General features: G+C 48.5%; 1 protein-coding gene across 1 annotated transcript in view; it reads right to left on the reverse strand.

Annotated features, from left to right (window-relative positions):
• The window catches only part of tmx3b (thioredoxin related transmembrane protein 3b), a gene marked incomplete at its 5' end in the record, with an annotated part of 61388 nt that overhangs the window by 36570 nt on the left and 5346 nt on the right, over positions 1-19472 (reverse strand). The window contains 5 exons of the mRNA XM_080020039.1: positions 8621-8687; positions 9102-9179; positions 9671-9770; positions 11031-11111; positions 18469-18514. Coding sequence (XP_079876165.1) covers positions 8621-8687; positions 9102-9179; positions 9671-9770; positions 11031-11111; positions 18469-18514 — 372 coding nt within the window. The remainder of the gene's footprint in view (positions 1-8620; positions 8688-9101; positions 9180-9670; positions 9771-11030; positions 11112-18468; positions 18515-19472) is intronic.

Genomic DNA, 19472 nt, shown 5'->3' on the forward strand with positions numbered 1-19472 from the left:
TGAGCTCGTTTGGGCTGTGAGAACTCAGCTTGTGCCAAATAATATTGGGAGGTTCCTCCCGTTCACGACGCCGTCGTCTGTTTGAACCGGTTGCTTGCGCCGCGTAACAAGACACATGTTGACATTTCTCCTCCTGAAGACGGGGCTGTCGTCTCCAGTTTGGTGAAGCTCACCTTCACCTCATTACCGCCACCAAAAAATGATAATAATAACAACAATAATAATAATAGTAATAATAATAATAATAACAACAATAATAATAATCACATCTGCAAACGATTACGCCACAAGCCACTGTTTTCAGCTCTCGAGTAGATAGAGTTCTAGAGTAGAGTTCTAGAATAGAGAGTTCTAGAATAGAGTTCTAGAATAGAGAGTTCTAGAGTAGAGTTCTAGAATAGAGGGTTCTAGAGTAGATAGAGTTCTAGAATAGATAGTTCTAGAATAGAGAGTTCTAGAGTAGATGGAGTTAGAGAATAGAGTTCTAGAGTAGATAGAGTTCTAGAATAGATAGTTCTAGAATAGAGAGTTCTAGAGTAGATAGAGTTCGAGAATAGAGTTCTAGAGTAGAGTTCTAGAGTAGATAGAGTTCTAGAATAGAGAGTTCTAGAGTAGATAGCGTTCGAGAATAGAGAGTTCTAGAGTAGGTAGAGTTCTATAATAGAGAGTTCTAGAATAGATAGTTCTAGAGTAGATAGAGTTCTAGAGTAGTTAGAGTTCGAGAATAGAGTTCTAGGGTAGATAGAGTTCTAGAGTAGTTAGAGTTCTAGAGTAGTTAGAGTTCTAGAGTAGATAGAGTGATCGTATCAAAATAGACAAAAATAATAATAACAAAAAGAACACAAACAATAAAAAAAGTTATGGCCACATGCAATAAACCTGAGGATTACATAACAAATGGCAATAAACTGTACAATAAAGCCAAACAAATACTGGAGGACGGAAAAATACGGAATAACCCTAAAGCGTAGAATAAATGGTTCTAACCCTAACCTGCTGATAGACACTAAGTGTTCACGTAGAATGAACAACAACAACAATAAAATAAGCCCTGAAGTAAACACTGACTACCTGGTGGATTACCACTCGAAAAATGTACGCCCCAAAATAGTCCATTTTAAGTTGAAAAACCCCCAAAAAGAGAGACTTTAGTTGGAGTGGATGTTTCCTCCAGTGCACTTGTCTCCTCGTTTCAGTGCCGAGTCCTGTGTTTGCTCGACATTCCGGAACGTTTCTCTCCCTTTTCTCTCCCACATGTTCTGGCTTTCCAGCTGTCAACACCCTCTTCTCCCCCTTTCAGCGGCGAGGGGAGAGCGAGGGAGGGAGACGGAGGACGAGAGAGTGAAGAAGAGGAGAGGAAGGAGGGATGGATGGCCCCGCCCAAGATCAACCTCCTTCAACTCCAAACAAATTAGAGACGCTCGGCTCGCTGCGATCTCCATACGGGGCCCGGGGACGAGAGAGAGCCCGTCAGTACAGAGTTCACCCAGTGGGAGGGAGGGAGGGATGAAAGAGAGGAAAGTCAGGAAAACCAACAACAGCCTGGATCGGCGCTGGAAGCCTCTCTGACGCGTCCAGAGACCCAGGTTAATGGCGCCGCAGACAGACAGGGAAGGAGTCCAGGGAACAGGAGGAGGGCAGGGAGGTGGAGAGGAAGTACCGCAGCCGTTACTACCCAGTACCGCAGCCGTTACGACCCAGTATCGCAGCCGTTACTACCCAGTTCCGCAGCCGTTACTACCCAGTACCGCAGCCGTTACGACCCAGTACCGCAGCCGTTACGACCCAGTACCGCAGCCGTTACGACCCAGTACCGCAGCCGTTACGACCCAGTACCAGTACCACAGCCGTTACGACCCAGTACCACAGCCGTTACTACCCAGTACCGGAGCCGTTACGACCCAGTACCGCAGCCGTTACGACCCAGTACCGCAGCCGTTACGACCCAGTACCGCAGCCGTTACGACCCAGTACCGCAGCCGTTACGACCCAGTACCGCAGCCGTTACGACCCAGTACCGCAGCCGTTACGACCCAGTACCGCAGCCGTTACGACCCAGTACCGGAGCCGTTACTACCCAGTACCGGAGCCGTTACGACCCAGTACCGCAGCCGTTACGACCCAGTACCGGAGCCGTTACGACCCAGTACCGCAGCCGTTACGACCCAGTACCGCAGCCGTTACGACCCAGTACCGCAGCCGTTACGACCCAGTACCGCAGCCGTTACGACCCAGTACCGCAGCCGTTACGACCCAGTTCCGCAGCCGTTACGACCCAGTACCGCAGCCGTTACTACCCAGTACCGGAGCCGTTACTACCCAGTACCGGAGCCGTTACTACCCAGTACCGGAGCCGTTACTACCCAGTACCGCAGCAGTTACTGGAGATGGAGACAGAGACAGAAGAGACAAAGAGAGGTATGGACGGGTGGAGGAGGGGGAGGAGGGAATCATCGTGTGATAACCCCAAACAGAAGCTGCCTTGAGGCCCAGGCTCATTTTCTATGGCAACACACAGATGCCAGTGTTTGACAGCGACAGAGTGAGGATGAAGAAGGTGCAGACATATGTTCTGTTACTCCCCACCCACAGAGAGAGAGAGAGAGTGACAGAGAGAGAGAGAGACAGATAGAGAGACAGAGAGAGAGACAGAGAGAGAGACAGAGAGAGAGAGAGACAGATAGAGAGACAGAGAGAGAGACAGAGAGAGAGACAGAGAGAGAGAGAGACAGATAGAGAGACAGAGAGAGAGACAGAGAGAGAGAGAGAGAGACAGAGAGCAGAACAAAACACAGTAGCAGACAAAGCTTCGACTGCTCAGCTCAATCGTTTCAATCGAAAGGCTTGAACCGCGGACGACGGGGCCGGCGGTGCGGTCCGACCGTTTACACCTTTCAGCACCGGCGTCCATCATCGGCATCGATCTCGTTGTGTTTCCCTCACTCCAGATCACCAGTTAAATGATTGTTCAATCTTCTTTCCCTTTTTGTGCAGGAGCGATGGCACGGAGTCATCCCATTAGTGAGGAAACCAAACCAGTCCATCACTGAAGAGCTCTTTATCAGCGGCTGAAACACGACATCAGTCTCCTCCAGAACCAGATCAAACCCTTTCAACGCAACTGGGACGGAACATAAAACCACAGCCCACCACCGCACGGAGCCCACGGTGGACTGGAAGGAGTGGTCAGGGAAAGTGAGTGTTCCACTGGGCTGCACACCAGGCAAGGATTGGACTAACAGAACCAGAAAAACCCCAGTACCACATCCATTATGTCCCAATACTACCAGTGCCAGAGCCATAACGTCCCAGTAGCAGAGCCATAGTGTCCCATTACAGAACTATTACGTCAGTCACTTCTGTAGCAGTGCTAGAGCCATTATGACCCAGTAACAGAACCATTATGTCGGTCCCAGTACCAGAGGTCTGTGCTGGCCCTTCTGCAAATGGACTAGAGTCCAAACCGATGTAGCTCCGGTGAGAACGCCGCTGCCGGACCAAATGGTGCGGCGGCTTTCAACAATGAAAGATGCATGAGCTCCGACGCAGCCGAGGACTCCCCAGAACGCACCGCGCCCTTTGTAGAGGGAGGGGGAAACGAGGTGCAGCCCTGACAGCGTCACGTGCCGCCGGGCGAGGCTTTGTGTTCGGGACACTTGGACAAAACAAAATGGAAACCACGTGTTTCAAAATACAAAACCACTTGATTGTCTTCTGTGTTGTGAATCTGCATCCTCACCAGGCAGACAATTACTAAAATACAGTTTCTCAGTGATTTTATGACAATTCATTACAATTCACAAAAACAACAGAGTGAATTTGTTTCTAACAAGTGCGTGGTACCAAATCCTGGCGTATACACCAGCTTTTTGAAAGCAAGTTCCCAATTAAAACACACTCCACTGACCTCCACTGACTTGTGGCTCTTAGACAGAATACATTAAGATCTCCACGTACAGACATTCAAAACAAATAATGGCACGCCTGTTTGGTGAGAACAACTGCTGCCATCAGTCACCATTAAATGGTGTCATGGGGCGTAATCTATGCAAATGTTTATAGAGTTGATATGACAGCGTTGAGTACCGTGGTTATGGAGTTCCTGGAAATTAATATATGGAATATTTAGGTCTTTCCAAGGGGGAACATCCCACTTAAATCATATAGAAGGCAGTTGATGTTGGTGCTTCTTGTCGTCGACAGTAGGAACCTCACACACGTCTGTGCAAAGCTGTTTTCAAGCTCTTGGTTTTACAGGATAAAGACCTCAGCAGCAGAGTCTCAGAGTGATGATTTAAGGGATCTGTCGGAGCATCCATTATTCATTGTCTTTCCCTCGATTGTTTGCTCCTCAAACAGCTCCTTGACGCTCCTTTGCCGTGTTCCGCCGATTTCACGGCTCTCAACCTTCCCTCACCCTCTCCAGCTTAATCTCCCATGTATGCAAAGTCGCTGTGACGCCCAGAGTCATTATAGGAACGACGCCGTTGCTCTCGGAGCACATGTTCCTCCTGTTACTGTTGGTGGACACAGAACCCGTGGGCCACTGGCACACCTTGCCCCAGGCTGAATCCCGGATGCAGCTCAGGGTGGATTTGAACACAGAACGTGTTTCCTTTCAGAGACACCTGGAGCGGTTCCCCCGCCACCACCATAGGTTCCTGATTTTAACCAAGTCTCTTTGTGGACAAAAAGGGCTCACGGATAAAAGCGAATCATCCTGCGAGCGAGGGATCCGATCCTGCCGACTCACCTCAACGCTTACGATTGGATAAATCCCCCCGTGACGTCCGTGGCAATGGCGACCACGTCCGCCCGGAGCAGCCTCAGCGTCCGGGTGCTGGAGGACTCTGGCGAGTGCGGTGTGTTTATCGTCAGCGTCTCCTGCGACGATCCAGGGCTGCTCAGGTTCTGGCGGGGGAAACGGCCCTTCCACAACGGCCAGGTGGAGCAGACGGACGTGAGCCTGCCGGTGGGGGCCGGTTCGGGTTTGGGTTCCGGTTCGGGTTTGGGGTTGGGGTTGGACTTTGTGCTCCGGGCCCTGCATCGCGAGCCGGAGCTCCCCAACAGCCACTACTGGGCGCCGTTCGTGCTGTCGCTGTGCCTGGACGCGCTGGGGTTCCACTTCCGCCTCCCCGCCCGGGCGCTGTTGGGTGGAGGCATCCAGAGCATCATGGAGGAAGGAGCGCTCACGCTGTTCCGCTGAGGGCGCAGGGGGGGCAGGTTTTGACTGCACCGCGTAAAGCTGTCGGAGCGTCCGTTGTGCTTGAACTCAACCACTGAGAACATTCACTGTGTTAAATCTTATCTTTCAACACAGGCTTAATTCATTAGAATGTTAGTTCCCATCATCGCTGCCCGCAGAACCTCGCAGAACGCTTTATTGTTGAGAAGCTTGGAGAACCCACGGCAGCTTCTCACTGTCCTTAAATACACTCCAATGGGGCAAATGTTGGAGTACATTAAGCACATTTTGATAATGGGAAATTCAGTGTCTTTCAATATTATAATGAAGAAAAAAAATGTTCTTTAACCAAGTGTTTTATCAGTTTTTAGGGGTTTTATTGACTACTTTGGCTACATTGTGCTGTGTGGCAAGTGACTAGAAACAGGAAGTTGCGACACTTCCCCCCAGCCAAGAGCGAAGACAAAATACAATATTACAATTATTCCAAACATGTTAATAAATAAACAATAGTAATAATGTGAGGTTCCCGATTTCAAAAAGTAGATTTAAAAGGTTTTTTTTATGTTTGCCCCATTGAACCGCATTGAAGCCCAGCGACAGGCTGCAGCGGAGTTGTACGTTGCCATGAACAGCTATAAATAATGGGAACCAAGATTTTCATAAAGCCTGGGATGAAGAATAACAAACCGCTCTTAAATTCCAACACTCCACCGTCGTAAGAAGAACAGTTGCTTGTAGCATGGTTTGAGTGCGGAGGAGCCATGAGAGCTGACGTCCGGCTGGCAGCTGGCTGACGGCTGGAGGTCCCTCGCTCACTGAAACACATTATTCAAAGCCTGCTCCGGCACCACAGCCGCCTCCACCCACTGCAGCAGGAGATAACGCCGGATCAGTGGAGACGCTGCGCTCGTCCCGTGACCCACAGGGGGTTACGTGTTACCGGGCAACGTGGGCTCATCCAACCGGGAAAGAAGCCGTCGATGGAGCGGGGCCTTTGTACCGAACATCACTGTGTGCTTATTGATAATATGATGCGATCCAACAAACTGCTTCATCCAAAAATGAAATGCTGTTTTGTTTCCATCTAAAAGGCCTAATAGAGCCCTGTCCAACCGCCATGAGGACAGACCCCGCTACACAAGCCATGTGTAAAAGCAGCATAAACACATACGACACATATGTGTTTTTTTCTCCCAGTGACGGTGAAGGGAGTGAAGGGCTGAAAAAAGATGTTTGAGGGAGAACACAACAAAGACCACGGTCTCCAAGAGCAACTAGCAGCTTTCTTTTCTTTTTTGTTATGAATTCACAGTCTTGGGCTCATGGAACAGATGGTTTGAGAGGAAAAACACATTTTACACATTTTTACAGGCAGAAAGGCCAAAAATACAGAAATGTAGGTGTTTTAGGTTTGCGGGGCGTAAACAGGGGGGCGGGGTCGCCTCGCTGCTCAGTCCCTTTCACAGACATTTAGGATGGTGGCAGTGCCGCATTAAGAATTGAACATTTAAAACACCGCCCCGCCCGCTTTTCATTTCATACAAGTAGGAAACTGGGAAATAAATCAAAATCTGGAATAAAAACACTATTTAACGTATATTCTATGGGTCAAATCAGCTCCTTTATCCAAGACAAACTGTCTCCACCGAAAAGTTGTTTTGTTTCATACTAAAGAGTCTGGCCGCCTGCTGATGGAGACGCCTGCGGGGTGGGGTGGAGGTCCGGGCTCAAGTTCTCCACAACGACTGATCGTGAGGGGGTGTGGAGAAGGGCGGAATTTATTCCAAAATAAATTGCAATCATTGCAAAAAATAAAAAAGGTAATAATAAAAACTTCTCTTATGCCGTCATTCACTGGAACTCACCGTGCACGAAACCAAGTGAATCGAACGGAACGACTGGTTTTACTGAGCCACTCGTCAAGAACCAGTCGGAAAACTCGGCTGAACCTTCGTGACTGGAGCTGCAGTGACGCAAACAGGCTGCACAGCGTCGAGAGTATTGTCAGGGGATACTTATACATCATTTATCTCATTGTATTTGTTTACCTTGAAGTACCTCCAAATGACATTTTCTTTCTTGAGCGTCAACCACCTGACACCACATTGAGTATCAGAACAGCAGCAGGAGCTGAATTCACCCGGCGCAGAATCGGATTTACATATATATATATATATATATATATATATAGTAGTATGTAGTATTACTACATCCAATACCAGGGAATGTCCTTGTAGATTGTTAAGTATTGGTTTATTTTTATTTTTATTTTTTTGCGTGGTTTCAGCCGGTATTTCCTGCTTGCGTATTTTCACCAAGGATGTTGTGGTTGGTTCCCAAAATACGGGGTGGGTCGGCGCCACTCCCAAGGACGCGTTTCCACCGTCTCCCAAAGGCCAGTGGCGGTGCCGATGGCGCCGGCGGCGAGCTTCACACCGCTTCCTGTCAACGCTTGGCGTGGCGCACAGGAGCCCCCCCCGCCCCGCCCCCCACCGTGAGGCAGTTTGCTGGTTCTGTTCTGTGCCGCTTCACGGCCGAGCAGCTGTTACCCCCCGACGTTTCCACTTCACTATGACAGCGCTAACAGTTGACCGGGGGGGGGAGCTTCACACGCACCCGACGCCGGAGCCACTTTGAAAGGAAACGAGCCCTTCAACACGAACCAGTCGGCTGCCAAACGAGCCCTTCAACACGAACCAGTCGGCTGCCAAACGAGCCCTTCAACACGAACCAGTCGGCTGCCAAACGAGCCCTTCAACACGAACCAGTCGGCTGCCAAACGAGCCCTTCAACACGAACCAGTCCGCTGCCAAGGTTTGGGGAGATTGCACGGATGGGTGCTCCAGTTTCCGTGTTGCTGAAATAGCCCGAACGCGCTAATTAGAAGATGAGAGCGTCCGGAGGCGTTTGGCCGTGTGGTGCGAGCGCGTGCATTATGCTGCTGACAAAGGCCTTTAAATTGGGGTTTGAGAGGTGAATGGAGGCTCATTTCAATTCCTTCGCAAAACCATTCACATTTCCTCCATGAAGTCCAACATCTGCGAAGATGTCCACGTATCACGAGGCACGTTGGACTTTTACCACTTTACATGAATAGATGGACATTCATACCGTAATTGCACTTATGCACAACAAAAAATCAACAGTGGCTGGTGGGATTTAGGTTTCTCAAACTAAGACTCGCTTGAAAGTTGGGCCTGTTTGGCGACGGGAATTTTCATGAGATTCCTCAAAGTCACCAACAAGCTGCTTCCTGTTGGAGAAAAACACCACAAGCAGGGAATGGCAACCCCCCCCTCACACGGCAACCCCCCCCCCTCACATGGCAACCCCCCCCCTCACATGGCAACCCCCCCCCCATGTCAACCCCCCCATGGTGAGTGAACAGAGGTGTTTGCGGTTCACAGGAGTCATATTTAAATAAATACTCACCGTCGTAGGTGAAGTGGCCCCCGTCTTTGAAGACCACGACCGAGGGAAGCTCCGGCAGATTCACCGACTGGAAAAAAAAAAACCCAGAGTGGAGACGACATGAAAGACGGATTTGGACTCGTTCAACGTCCGGGCACCTGAAGCGGCCCGGCCGGCGCCGCTGGCGGGCGGCCGAGCAGGAAACGCTCGTTCAAGCCAAGAAAGGGTGCAAAGGCAGCGCCGGCTTTGATAACACTGACATTTAGAAGCTGAGATTAATGCCACTGCCACACAGCGGCTTTCTAGTTCCTAAAAACATCTGAGGAGCGGGAGGAACGCAAACAGACAGACCATAATTATCTGTCACATCGAGAGAGACATAGAGAGAGAGAGAGAGAGAGAGACAGACAGACAGATAAATAGATAGACAGAAACAGACAGATAGATAGACAGACAAATAAACGGATAGACAGACAGGTAGGCAGACAGACAGACACCTCACCTCTGGTAAGACGTCTTCGGAGGCAGAGAAGAAGTAGGTGAAGACGATGAGCTCTGAGGCCACGTCGATGTACTTCTCCTGCAGGAGACAGGAAACAGAACAAGCAGCAACAAAATGAAGGCTTTTCAACTTCAAACGCAAGTTAAAAATGCTTTTCCCGCGCCTGGCCTCACTGGGATGAACTAGTTCCAGAGCAGGAGACCTGGACGGAGGAGATGAAGGAGGAGTCGGTGTCTCCATCCTGAGCTCCAGCCACATTACCTGATTGTCAAGGACAATTTGGCAACAATTTCATTTGATCGGGTGGAGTCCGGGGTAGTCCGGGTATGCATTGACTTATTGTAGATATGTATTCATTACAGTATATATATGCATCTACTTTTTGTTTATTTCTATTTATAGTATATATGTATTTATTTATTGTATATATGTATTTTTTTTTGAATATATGTATTTATCTATTGAATATATGTATTTTATATATGCAGTGATTTACAAACGTGGAGTGCAGTTAGTTTGCAGAAATAAAAAGAACAAGGTGGATGCTGGGTTGACTTGGCAGCTCGTACTTTGAGAGGAGACTCTCCTCCAACGTAGAGGAAGAGCACGTCGTGCCGCTTCATCATGTGCTGGAACATCTGCTTGCTGGGGAGCGCCCGCACCGCCGGCCTGGTTTTAGTTGAACAAAAAAACAGAAAGAAAGGAAGAAAAACAACAACAAGCTGGAATTTGTTTTTCATTTTTCAAGCGAACATCCGCATCTCAATACTCGACCTAAAACAACATCTGATTCTCCAGCCAAAAATACAAAAACAAAAAAATAATTATCAGAATCTGGAGCCAGAACAACAGACTGAACAAGCAGCGATAAGAGCTGCTCCAATAAACATCTGCAGGAAGCAGCGTGGGCTGGTGGCGCCGCCTGGTGGACGACCCCCAGAACAACACAACTTCAAATGGAAACAGCCTTGGTTGCCTGCCCCCCCCCCCCGGCTCTCCTCGTCTCGTCTCCTCGTCTCCTCGTCTCCTCGTCTCTTCGTCTCTTCGTCTCTTCGTCTCCTCGTCTCCTCGTCCTGTCGTCTCCCCGTCTCTTCGTCCCGTCGTCCCCTCGTCCCCTCGTCTCCACGTCTCCACGTCTCCTCGTCTCCCCGTCCCGTCGTCTCCTCGTCCCCTCGTCTCCCCGTCTCCACGTCTCCTCGTCTCCTCGTCTCTTCGTCTCCTCGTCTCCCCGTCCCGTCGTCTCCTCGTCCCCTCGTCTCCCCGTCTCCGCGTCTCCACGTCTCCTCGTCTCCCCGTCCCGTCGTCTCCTCGTCCCCTCGTCTCCCCGTCTCCACGTCTCCTCGTCTCCTCGTCTCTTCGTCTCCTCGTCTCCTCGTCTCCCCGTCCCGTCGTCTCCCTGTCTCCCCGTCCCGTCGTCTCCCTGTCTCCTCGTCCCCTCGTCTCCCCGTCTCTTCGTCTCCTCGTCTCGTCTCCTCGTCCTGTCGTCCCCTCGTCTCCTCGTCTCCTCCTCTCCCCGTCCCGTCGTCCCGTCGTCTCCCCGTCTCCTCGTCTCCCCATCCCGTCGTCTCCCCGTCTCCTCGTCTCTTCGTCTCCTCGTCTCTTCGTCCCCTCGTCTCCTCGTCTCCTCGTCTCCTCGTCCCGTCGTCCCGTCGTCTCCCCGTCTCCCCATCCCGTCGTCTCCCCGTCTCCTCGTCTCTTCGTCTCCTCGTCTCTTCGTCCCCTCGTCTCCTCGTCTCCTCGTCCCGTCGTCCCGTCGTCTCCCCGTCTCTTCGTCTCTTCGTCTCTTCGTCTCCTCGTCTCCTCGTCCGTGGCTCTGTTTGACCTGTGGAGCTGGACCGCAGGGCGGCTGCGGTGCAGGGGTTTGGACGCCCCAGACTCAGCCCAAACGCACGGTTGAAAAGGGTGAAAACGCCCGGTTCAGCGACTCACCCTGCCACCCGGTTGGCAAACTCTATGATGTCATCTTTTGTCCTCGGCCCCTTGTAATTATAAGCCAGATCCCCCTTTAGCCTGCGGGGGAGAGGGGGGGGGGATTTATTTTAACCTTTATTTCACACAAATCGCAACAGAAAGAAACAAGGAAAATATGTCTGAAAATAAATGAGAGGGAGGTAGAGATGGAGAGGGAAAGGGGGAGAGTCAAACAGGAGAGAGAGGGAGCGAGAGAGGGAGGAGAGAGAGCGTGAAAGGAAGGGAGATAGAGCCGTGGAGGGAAGAGAGGGAAATGGGAGAGAGCGAGAGGGAGGTAGAGGGAGAAGGGTTAAGGAAAGGGAGAAGGGGAGGGAGGGAGAAAGAAGGGGAGGAAAGAGAGGGAGAAGCGAAGGGGGTAAGGGAGAGATAGAGACAGAGGATAGACAGAAAGACAGAGCGAGTGAAAAGAGAGATGGGGCGAGCGAGGCGGGGGAGGGAGAGAGGGACGAGGGGTGCAGGAGGAGGGCGCCCGTTAATTACTACCACAGAAAACCTTTGAACGACAGAAAGTGGTTTGTCAGGAAGAGTGGAGTGTCATCAACAACTCCAAGGAGAGAGAGAGAGGGAGGAGAGGGTGTAAGAGTGTGATGCATCAAATCAAAAAACAACAACAAAGACACACACACACACACACAGCGTTGGTGATTGCATCATCCCTCGGTGCCTGACGGACCCGAGGGGAGGACCGCGCCCCCTCCCCCCGTCTCCAGAGGACGCTTCATCACTCGTCTCCAAACAAGCTGAAGGACAGACTGACTAAAACTAAAGTTGGAGTCTTGCAGCACGTCCTTCTGCAGGACTTTCATATTTAAATAAACTAAAATAAAGACGACAATGACAAGAAGAAGTGGTTGTAGTGAGGAGCGGACGGCACGGCAACCACTTAAACTATTCAATAAATAAATAAAATAACAAATAGAACAATACCACACCCACATCATATATGTTTGGTGTGATCCATTTTTGATTTTATCCACTGATCAGCCACAACATTAAACCAGTGACAGGTGACGTGAATAACACTGATCATCTGGTTCCAATGACACCTGTCAAGGGGTGGGATATATTATTATTATATATATACTGTTATATATTATTATTATTATTATATATACAGTGTTGTTGAAGTTGATGTGTTGAAGCAGCGTAAGGATCTGAGCCACTTTGACAAGGAGCACATTGTGATGCTGGACGACTGGGTCAGAGCATCTCCACAAGCACAGGTCTTGTAGCTGTTCCCGCTCTGCAGTGGTTACTACCAAAAGTGTCCAAGGAAGGACGACCGTGAACCGGCCACAGGGTCACGGGGCCCAAGGCTCATTGATGCACGTGGGGAGTGAAGTCTAGTCCGTCTGGTTCGATGCCACAGAAGAACTACTGCAGCACAAAGTGTTGAAACAGTGAATGTTGCTCTGGTAGAAAGGTGTAGAACACAGTGCATGGCAGCTTGCTGCGTATGGGAGCTCACAGTGTCCATGCTGACCCCTGTCCACCCCTGAAAGCACCTACAATGGACACGTGAGCGTCACAACTGGACCATGGAGCGATGGAAGAAGGTGGAGGTCTGATGAATCACCCTTTCTTCTACATCATGTGGATGGGTGGGGTTAGGGTCCGATCCGATGGAGCATCTGTGGGATGTGCTGGAACAACAAGCCTGTTTTCCACGCACAACAGTCTCTCAAGCAGAGGTCACAAATAGGCGGGCCGCGGTCTGGATACAGACCCAGACGGCGTCCTTGCCGGACCCGAACCTACAGCCGATAAATTTATGAGAATTATAACATTTCGACCAAGCCTTTATATTTCAACCGGCGCCACTTCTCTAGCCTTTACGGCAGTGGTTTGGCGACAGGAAACTCACAGACCAATTGCACGCATTGTAAATCATCTCACGTTATGCTACTCAGCCAATCAAATCTTGCGACTCGAGTCAGAATGAGAGATGCACACAGACGAGAGGAGAGACAAGATGAGGGTCAGAGAAATAAGCGAGTGGTATATTCACATGCTGTGCTCTAAAAAGAGAAAGGTAGAGTCAAAACAGAGCTTTTAACCAAGAATGGACAGACAATTACATGATAATTCTACCCACAAGCGGTTCAAAACCACTATGTCTCATATGCAATGTCAAGCACCACTACAAGACAAAGCACAAACCTTTTGAGCAAACATACTCACTCAAATCCGAACTGAGGGCACAGAAAATAAAGGATCCTATCCTAACACATTCATTCCCTCGTCAAACAACATGCTGAAACCTTACTTGAGGGAAAACAAAAAGAAGAGTTTTGTGAAGAAAAAAAAATCGAGCCAATACCTACGTCAGCATCATCAGCCATGGAGAAAACTGTAATATTGACCCAGGATGTACTAGCAGAGCTGGAAGAAGCAATTCCTAAGGCACCATGCGTAGGCTCAGCTGTAGGTGAGTCTACTGATGTGTCTGACAATGCTCAGCTGTCACAAGGATGCTGAGGTGACGAACACCATGACGAGAATGATTGACTTTCTCAAGGCATCCTCTTCCAATCAGCATAGCACGCTAAGGGAATCCCTCAGAGAAGTTGATGCAAATGCTGATGACCTGCTGCACAACGATGTACGACAGCTCAGCAAAGGCAAGGTGCTGGAGTGCTTTCGGTCCGCCCCAAGAGAAATCCCAGCTTTCTTGGCACAGCTGAAGAGCCAGAAGGCATCACCGTTTTCTCTCTTTTTAGAAGATGAGAAGAACATGGATGTTGCTGCTTTGTTCCACACCTGAATGAACTGAATTTAAAGCGACAGGGCAAGGACAATTCAGTTTGTGATCCGATGACAGCTGTGCGCTCCTTCAAGGTTCAAGGAAGACCTGCAGGGAGACTGCGCGCACTTCCCAACCCGCGCAGGAACGGGTTGAGGGTGGCGGAGATGACTCCTCTTTCCTTGACTTTGCTGACCAGCGGATTGCAAACTTCAGCAAACGTTTTGACGGCTTCAGCCTTGCGCAGCAGCTCGTCCCGTTCATTCAGAGCCTGCCCGTCACACAGCACTTCAGTTCATTCAGGTGTGGAACAAAGCAGCAACATCCATGTTCTTCTCATCTTCTAAAAAGAGAGAAAACGGTGGCACAGTGCATTGCACTGCTGCCTCACAGCAAGAAGGTCCTGGGTTCGATTCCCGCCTGGGGCGCTGTTGGCACCGTGCTCCAGTGGGTTATCTCCCAAACAGGAGCCTTTCTGTGTGGAGTTTGCATGTTCTCCCCGTGCTCACATGGGGTTTCCTCCACCTCACGTCAGTAAGGACCCCCACCAAAAACATGCACCATCATGGTCTGACCAGCAATGGACATTTATCACCTGGTCCCCGGGCGCGTCCACGTACGCTGCCCACTGCTCCTGGCTGTGGCCCCGGAGGAAGGACAACCCAGGATGGGTCAAAAGCAGAGGAGCCATTTCACCGGCCACCATCAAAAGCATGTGCATGTGTGTGTGTGTGTGCAAGCATGTGTTATAGTGTGGTGTGTTGCGTGATAAATAAAGACTGTTTCTGTGGGCAAAAAATGGCCCTCTCCACGCAACTGGTCGAACTCCAAGCCGATGTGGCCCCGAAAGAGCCTTTTGGAGGAACCGACCCCGCCACTTTCTGGCTCCGAACGGCCTCGGAGACAGCTTTCCCAGCACTGAGGAAAGTAGCCTCGTACATCTTGACTGTGTTCAGCTCCACGGGCAGCTTTCTCCACTACCAACACTATTGAAACTAAATATGGTTCCAGGTTCGCCAACAGGGCCCCTACACGTGTAGGAGAATGTCCCTGACACCGTTCCAGCCCAGATTTTAAATCCTGGCAGGACAAGCTGGAGCGCATCTCTCTCACTGAACGGGACAAAGTGGGGGAGTAAGAGGCAAAGAAAGAGAAAGAGGTATTAAAGTTGTTCAATCGTTAAGAGGGGTTTTGATTGTTTGTTATAAAATTGAGACTGTTAGGACATGAAAGTTAACAAAAGAGAACAAGCTACACTTTTTATTACATTTTTCTAAAATGAAGCACTTCATCCTAAGACGCACATTTCTCAAATTCTCTCTGTTATGTATTTTATTTTTAAATGCAGCCCATATTTTACTTGAGAAAACAACACCTATTTATTATGACAGTACTCATTTAAAATACCTCCAGTTCAATGTGAAATCGAACAATAAATATTGTTGAAATATTATTGAAATATATTTTCTTTATTTGATTTGACAATCAGTTGTTGACTCCATACAGACGCTGATACACCTACGAGGCGACTTCAACAGGTATATGGCACTGAATCATCCCGCAAGTTTGACGTTATGATGCTCTGGACCTTTGATTGAGGACATTTTCTCCCACTGGACCCTTTTGAATTTGAATGAAAGTTTACTCAGGAAGGTGAGAAAAACAAAAAACATCCAGTGAGCTGACGGAAACGCCATGTTGATGAGAGAGGTCAATGGGCAGCCTGGTCAGAGCGGACAGGAAGGCCACACTAACTCAGATTAGGGTTGTTGGGCCATATGTCAAAATTGTCCTTCCACTGTCAGACCAACAATCAGCGACTGTTGATACCTCTCCACGCTCCGTCTCCCTCTCCCTCTGCCGCATTTTCAGCGAATGCAATCATTGAAGAGTTTGTGGCAAAATCAATAATACAAAATCCCCGATATGGGATTGTTTCGGTTTTAAACTGGACACAACCAAAGTCAAAATAAATAATTTGCCGTCTTTGCAAACGCGGCCCAGGATGGAGCACAGGGTCTCGCCGGCCGCAGTGCGGAGGTTCTGTCAAGACAGTCGCTTGATTAGGCGGATTTTTTACTTCTCCATTTTTTGCTCCGCTTTCTAAAATCTCACAACAAAGTCTAAAGAGCGGAGGAGCAAGATAAAAGGATCAAATTGTGTAATTATCCCAGAGAAAGGATGTGTCCCGGTCTGGTTTTCTGGTCCCTGGAGGACGTGGCGGCGGTTCCCCCGAGAGTCCCCCAAAGCCCCCGGTGACAGGTGTGAGTGTCTGAGCGGCCCCCAACGGAACCGAACCAAAGCAAGGAAGAAAGAGAGAAGCCCGTTTCAGAATGACCTGGAAACAGGGTTTTATTTATTTCTTCTTTTTCAGGATCTCTCAAGACGGGGAGAAAAGCACCGGATGTGGTTAAAGGGGCGACGTGAAGTACCAGTCGCTTCAAAAATCACAAAAAAAAAAAACAAAAAAAAAAACGCCGATGGACTCAGCCAATCGCCCAAGCCGAACTCAGACCACCACTCTGTCGAAGTGTCAACACAACACGTGGAACCTTGAGGCGGATGGACTACAACGGCAGAACCACCTCGGGTTCCGCTTTCTACCACCGACAACAGGAAGCTGAGGCGGCGGTGGGCACGGGCTCGCCCAAAAAACCCAACGATGTAGCCCGGTCTGATCGACCTCCATTTCACACGGAGGGTGCAGTCGAGTTTGGCGGCGACGGCGTGAATCCATGGACGCACCTGCCTTGTGTCAACAGTACAGGCTGGTGGTGGTGGTGGTGGTGTCATGATGTGGGGAAATGCTTCTTGGCGCATTTTAGACCCGTTAACACCCATCGATGGTGCCCCACAGCCTATTTGAGTATTGTTGCTGAGCGTGCGCATCCCTTCATGACCACAGTCGAGCCTCTTCCCACGGCTATGCACCGCCTCGCGGCCAACGTCGCCTCCAACCCGTTCCCATCAACGTGACGATGAGTTCGATGTTGTTCAATTCAGTTCGGTGTCCTTCAGTCACCGGATCTGAATGCAATAGAATTGACTAAATGAACTTGCATCTATAGAGCACTTCTCTAGTCTTGTCCCAGTCAAAGCGTTTTCTGCACAAATCAGCGACAAATCTGCAGGAATCGCCTGATGCAATCATGTCAACAAGGAGCAAAACCTCAAAGGAATGTTTCCAGCACCTTGTGGAATCTTCAAGCACCTTGTGGAATCCAGGCCAAGAATAACTGAGGCTGTTTATACTCACGGAGCAATTTATTAGGAACACTTTCCTAACACTGCATAGAACCTCAGCCTCCATTCTTCTTGGCTTGGATTCCACAACATGTTGGGAACATTCTAGGTCGATCAGACCGGGCTACGTCGTTGGGTTTTTTGGGCGAGCCCGTGCCCACCGCCGCCTCAGCTTCCTGTTGTCGGTGGTAGAAGGCGGAACCCGAGGTGGTTCAGCCGTTGTAGTCCATCCGCCTCAAGGTTCCACGTGTTGTGTTGACATGTTGCTCTGCTCGCCACATTGTGCAGAGTGGCGGTCTGAGTGACGTAGCCTTCCACTCAGCTCCAACCAGTCCGGGCGTTCTCCGTTGACCTCTCATCAACAAGTCGTTTCCGTCCGCAGAGCGTCCGCTCGCTGGAGGTTTTTTTTTTTTTTTTGTTTTTCCGCACCACTCCGACTAAACTCTAGAGACTGAGATCAACAGTTACAGAAGCGCTCAGACCAGCCCGTCTGGCACCAACTATCCCGCCATGGTGGAAAACACCGACATCGCGTTGTTTTCCCCGTTCTGATGGTTGATGTGAACATTAACCGAAGCTGCTGACCCCGATCTGCAGGATGTGATGCACTGCACTGCTGCCACACGATTGGCTGATTAGATAACTGCATGAATAAGTAGGTGTACAGGTGTTCCTAATGAAGTGCTCAGTGAGTGCACATTTTTTTCCCCAAAACTTTTATAAAACATTTTTTATTTGATCTGAAACAAGTCATGCACATTTATATATCTTAGATGTTAAAGCAAAATGCTCATTCCCCCCCTCAAAACATTTATAAATCTTTGATATTTGTTTTACTTTATCTGAACAATATAGACAGACAGACAGACAGACAGACAGACAGACACAGACATTTTGTACATTAAATCTAGTAGATTTTAGGTTAAATTTCTATCGTATCGTATCTAGAAGCTAAACTGAATGCACTGAAGTGACTTTGTGCAGGAAAAGCCAATTGAATAAAACACAACGAGGTGTGAAGCACTGACAACACCACCCGTTTCTCTGGAGACGGAGCAGACACAAACACACCACCACCTCCAACTCCACCTGCAGGAGCCTTTATTTACATTAATTTGTAGTATTTACTTTCTTACACCGTCACAACCACTTCTGCAGAAGAATTAATTCAGATTGTTTTATTTTGGATTTGCGACTTTATTTGTTTATTTTGCCCCAAACCTTGGAATCCAACAGTAACTGCACCATGTTCTGACAGCGACCCAGGATGATTGAATAACCATGTCAGTGCAAAAACCTAAACAATTCATAATTAAACTCATTAAATATTTCAGAAGTAAAAACATAATAATGAATTAGCATTCTGTTAAAAAATCATCAATCAATGAAAAAGAAGGTTAAAGTACTTACAGCTTGATCGTGGGGTAGCCTCGAACACCAAACTCTGACGCAATTCCTGCAATTAATAAAAAATAAAATAAAATACCAGTGAATAATAACAACCTTTATTTGTAAAGTGCCTTTCATACACAACATGCAACTCAAAGTTCTTTACATTAATAGAAGGAAATAATAGTAAAAATAACAATACTCACAACGATAACAATAACTAACAATAATAACAACAATAAAAAATAATAATTACATAATAGAAATATATATTATTATGATAAATATATATAAACATATACAAGTAAATTACAATAATAATAATAATAGTTTTAAAAAGCACACATGAAAAATACATTAAATAACATGAAGTAAATATACACAATAACAATTCTGGACCATCAGACAAGATTATTCCAAAAGTCTTGGGATGCTTCACTAATCCTCATGAAAACCTTTCTCTCCTGTTAAAAAGGTCGCTCTAAGCACATTCATTCACTGACTTATGTTGTTCAGTAAATTGCAAATCTGGGCTTAAAGACGTTTGGCCCTGAAGGGTTAATCTGCTTTCCCTGGATGAGACACAAGCAGGAGGTCTCTGAACACCTTCCCCAGGAGGACGGGCTTTGGAGGCTTCCAAACAAAAACAACATTTCAATAAAAACACGTTTCTCAGCAGCCGGAAGGAAAGACCAAACGCAGAGTGACTCACAAAGAGTTCTGGTTTTATAGGAGCGTATCACACAGTAAACGGAGCCTCTCCTGGAGCTGGAAGTGGAGTTTTACTGCAAATAATAAGTTGTGTTATAAATAACAAACTGAAGTCATTTCACATATTTGGGTTTAACAGAAATGAACTTTGCGTTCAGGGTGCGACCTCACTGACCTAAAAGCCTCTGAGAGAGGTTTGACACCTACAGCAATAGTCCCACAGCACTAAAGCACTCTCCAGTTAACCACCAAAAACCTCAGAAACACCAAGACCCGCACTTATTATTATGAACGACTGATAGACAGCGATGCAA

The sequence above is a fragment of the Zeus faber genome (assembly GCF_960531495.2).
Source record: "Zeus faber genome assembly, chromosome: 19".
Classification (NCBI taxonomy): domain Eukaryota; kingdom Metazoa; phylum Chordata; class Actinopteri; order Zeiformes; family Zeidae; genus Zeus; species Zeus faber.